Genomic DNA, 3,711 nt, shown 5'->3' with positions numbered 1-3,711 from the left:
CCACTTTGTGTTGGTCTTTCACATTAAATTCCAGTGAAATATATATTATGTTTGTGGTTGTAATGTGACAAAATATGGAAAAGTTCAAGGGGTATGAATACTTTTGCAAACCACTGTATGTTCCTTCAAGCAATATTTTTATGTTTTTCTGACTTTTCTCACAAAAATAGGTTATTAGCAAAGAAGATGATTTGAGTTGAATATTAGAAAAAAAACACAGTCTGAAAAAAGAAAAAACAGAAAACCTAATTGTGAAATGTGGAAAGAAGGCAGACATATAAAGTCAGCTTGGATTGAAATCCAAACTACTGTTCTCCTACCTGAAACATGGTTGGGGTACAAGTCGTTAATCATGGATGGATGATGGACCGCCTGCATGTACTGAGGCAGGGCTACCATGTGACTGATATGTTCCCCGGCTTCTGAACTCTGCCAGACATTCACCTGATTTGAAGAAGCAAATAGAGAAGAAATTCAAACAGGGTTCCTCTCAGTGGAGTCACAATTCAATCTATGTTACTGTGAAACTGTGACACATTTTAGAAAGGTCAAACTGTTTACATCATGAACAAGAGAAAACTGGAGCTCACTGACACGTTAAATAGATTTAGGTATTTTTTTAGACAGTATGAAGCAGTAATCTGGAGTGTGAGAATTTTTTACTACCAGAAAAGCCTTTTACAACACATCAGAAGAAAATTAATTGTATTAGTTGAACAGGCATTTCGGGTGTCAGATCAACAAACTGATTGTAAAACAACAAATATAGCCACACATAATGCAGCTCAGCACTTACTGGGTAGGTACCTGGTATGCACCCAACACTACAGGGACTGGGCTGTATTATGAAGTGACTTGTTAATCAGCCTTTATATGTTTTTCATTACTCATAGGTTTTTCTAATATGCAGCCCCTGCCTCGTGTCATACCAGAGAACCAAAGAATCAGAACAGAACTCCAAATTGGGACAACATGCTCCAGCGTCCTGCTCTGCAGTGCTCTATAAACCAGTTATTCTACAATAAAAACTGCAATTGCCATAATGTGTCTTCCAGAACAGTTAATTTCTCTGATTATGTTCAGTCCAACTTAAAAGCAAACCTTTTGAAGGATTCATTTTATAAAATTTCTTTTAAACTCCACCATGTTTATGAGATTTTCTTTCAATTTTCATTTCCTCAAATCTTCACAAATGAAGGGATTCAACGTCAAAGTGATTCACAAAAGCAACATGAGTCATTTTACTGGGAAATCTGGCTTTGGAAAGATACCAATAACTAAAAAACTAAAAAGCTCTAAAATATAAAAATAAATGAATGTATCTTCTTTGTTCCTTTCAAAGACCTCACAAGTGAATTGCCTTTTCCAGGTCACTTAGATCTGCTAAATGTTTGATTTTATTCATTTGGAGGGCAAAGCTAAAGTACAGAGCAGGTCGGTCCTTTGAAGCCTTTCAAGAAATATTTCAGACATTTCTCCATTGGCAACCAATAATATACTGTAAAAGACGAACACATAAAATGTAAAAATACTTAAGTGTACCATACTGACAGGCTCTTCAAGAAGGCCTATCAGTGCCTGTATTGTATTACAAACTTTGTCATTTAAATGTTGACAAAACCCTCATAAGATCGTTTTACTCTTGTTTTATTGAATTGGGTTGGGTCTTCACATCTAAAGGTCAGTGTGGTCAACTTAACCAGAAAAACAAGCTCAAACTGCAGAGGGTTGTGAGAGTCTGTTAAAAACTGGCAGGCACCACCTGAAATGACCTGCCTCATCAAAAGATCCAGCTCACGTTCGTTATAATTTGACATTTCTGACAAAAACAACAACTCTTCAATAACAATGTGCAGTGACAAAATAGTAGTATTCATTGAAATAGAACTTTTAAAAAAAGTACACAACAAGAAAAACATAAAGTCTGTAGTTTAATTTGCATTAGTTGGATCATATATCTCTCATTTAAATAACTAAAATAATTAAAATGTCTATTCATAAAACCAATTTCAGATACCTGCAATGCAATTATGGTGAAGCTGATTAAGTGTAAACATAGCCTGCCATACACAAACGTCTGCATCAGGGCCGGTTCTAGGAATGCATACTTGAGGGGGCAGATGGAAATATTAAGGGGGCGTCATGTGTACACATTGTGCTCCATTACATTTGTTGTTGTTGTTGTTATTATTTTCTTCATAGGATTGGGTTTTTACGGTCTGCTGTGTCCTACTTCCAAGAGATGGATTGAACTGTTCTGTCCAGCTGGGTGTCCCACCTGAAGACTGTTATGCTGGTGCAGCACTTAGAGTCACTGAGGAATTTACCTTATGGGATTACCATTAGGCATTTATGCATCTCAGATAAATTAGAACCATAGAGAGCAACATACTTGGCCAATAAAGCTGATTCTGATTTTGAGCCTATAAGACACTATAGTGAACTCGGCCTATCCACCCATTGTTTACATCTGTGACATCCTGGAGAAGCTAAGACGGTGCCTGAAGAGGCCAATATGTCACAGCGGACAAGACTATTGGATTAACAGTGAGCCCAACTTCATCTGCCAGAATTATTTTTATTACATATAATATAATTCATAATTAATGTTAATTTCATACAACAATCATGTAAAACAGCTATAWGTTTTATAAGGAAAACATATTGTTTACAACTAATGATGATCTAATGTTGACCTGAAGTCAGTCAATAATGACTTGATTCCAATCATTTCAAGACTTTTTAGCTAATTGAATAATAATATCTTTAACTAGTGAATTTGTAATATTGTTTAAGTAGGCTCTATATTTGCAACTAATTTCAGTGATCAGAATCTCATCTACATAGCTGAGATTAAAAAATACATTTCAGAATTTTAGTCTGTGTAAATATTATAAAAGACACGATACCAGCTTATAATATTTAATCATTTGTAGTAAACTGTGGCATAAATTATGCTACAGTTTTCTACAAATGTCTGTACAAAAACTTATAGTCTGTAACATAAAACATAAAACTTCATATAAAAAATCATCAAAGATTTCACAAACAACAGAAATAACAACAGCAGCAACTAGAGCAGAGCATTATATATATTGTGGATTTTTTTTTGTTTAATTTGAAACCTGGTCAGAAATCTTCCTTGTTTATCACTCCTCTCTTTTTTCTCCTGCTCTGACACTAGCAGCAGCTTCAGGCAGGAGCAGAAGTGTTTTAAAAGGCTGTAAAACAGCTGCATCATGCAGCATTACCTGAATGAAACTATTAGAAGTGCAGTGGTTAGGATTATCTTCTTATGCTAAGCTACAGTATCGTGTTCAGGACTGACCGAGTCCCTGAGGAGAAATGCAGAGACACGAGAAGCTTTCTATGAGCTGCTGAAAGCTGCTGGAATGGAAAGTGAGTAAAAACTTTGTAAAAACAATGGTGATTACAGCGGGCAAAATAAGTATTGAATACGTCAACATTTTTCTCAGTAAATATATTACTAGAGGTGTTAATGATGTAAATTTCACCAGATGTTGGTAACAACCCAAGCGATCCATACATACAAAGAAATCAAACCATAAATGTCCAGAAATGAAGTTATTTGTAATAATGTGGAATGGCACAGGGAAAAAGTATTGAACACCCATCCATTCATCCATCCATTTTCTTCCGCCTATCCAGGGTCGGGTCGCGGGGCAGCAGCTTCAGAAGGGAGGCCCAGAC

General features: G+C 35.8%; 1 protein-coding gene across 2 annotated transcripts in view; it reads right to left on the bottom strand.

Annotated features, from left to right (window-relative positions):
• The window catches only part of LOC106532581 (calsyntenin-2), a 119,477-nt gene that overhangs the window by 11,958 nt on the left and 103,808 nt on the right, over positions 1-3,711 (bottom strand). For both annotated transcript variants that reach the window (XM_014028678.1, XM_014028679.1), the window contains exon 15: positions 321-444. In XM_014028678.1, the coding sequence (XP_013884132.1) occupies positions 321-444 (124 nt within the window). The remainder of the gene's footprint in view (positions 1-320; positions 445-3,711) is intronic.

The sequence above is a fragment of the Austrofundulus limnaeus genome, unplaced genomic scaffold (assembly GCF_001266775.1).
Source record: "Austrofundulus limnaeus strain Quisiro unplaced genomic scaffold, Austrofundulus_limnaeus-1.0 Scaffold796, whole genome shotgun sequence".
Classification (NCBI taxonomy): domain Eukaryota; kingdom Metazoa; phylum Chordata; class Actinopteri; order Cyprinodontiformes; family Rivulidae; genus Austrofundulus; species Austrofundulus limnaeus.
Note: the sequence above shows the minus strand (reverse complement) of the source record. Positions and strands in the feature narration are given on the sequence as shown.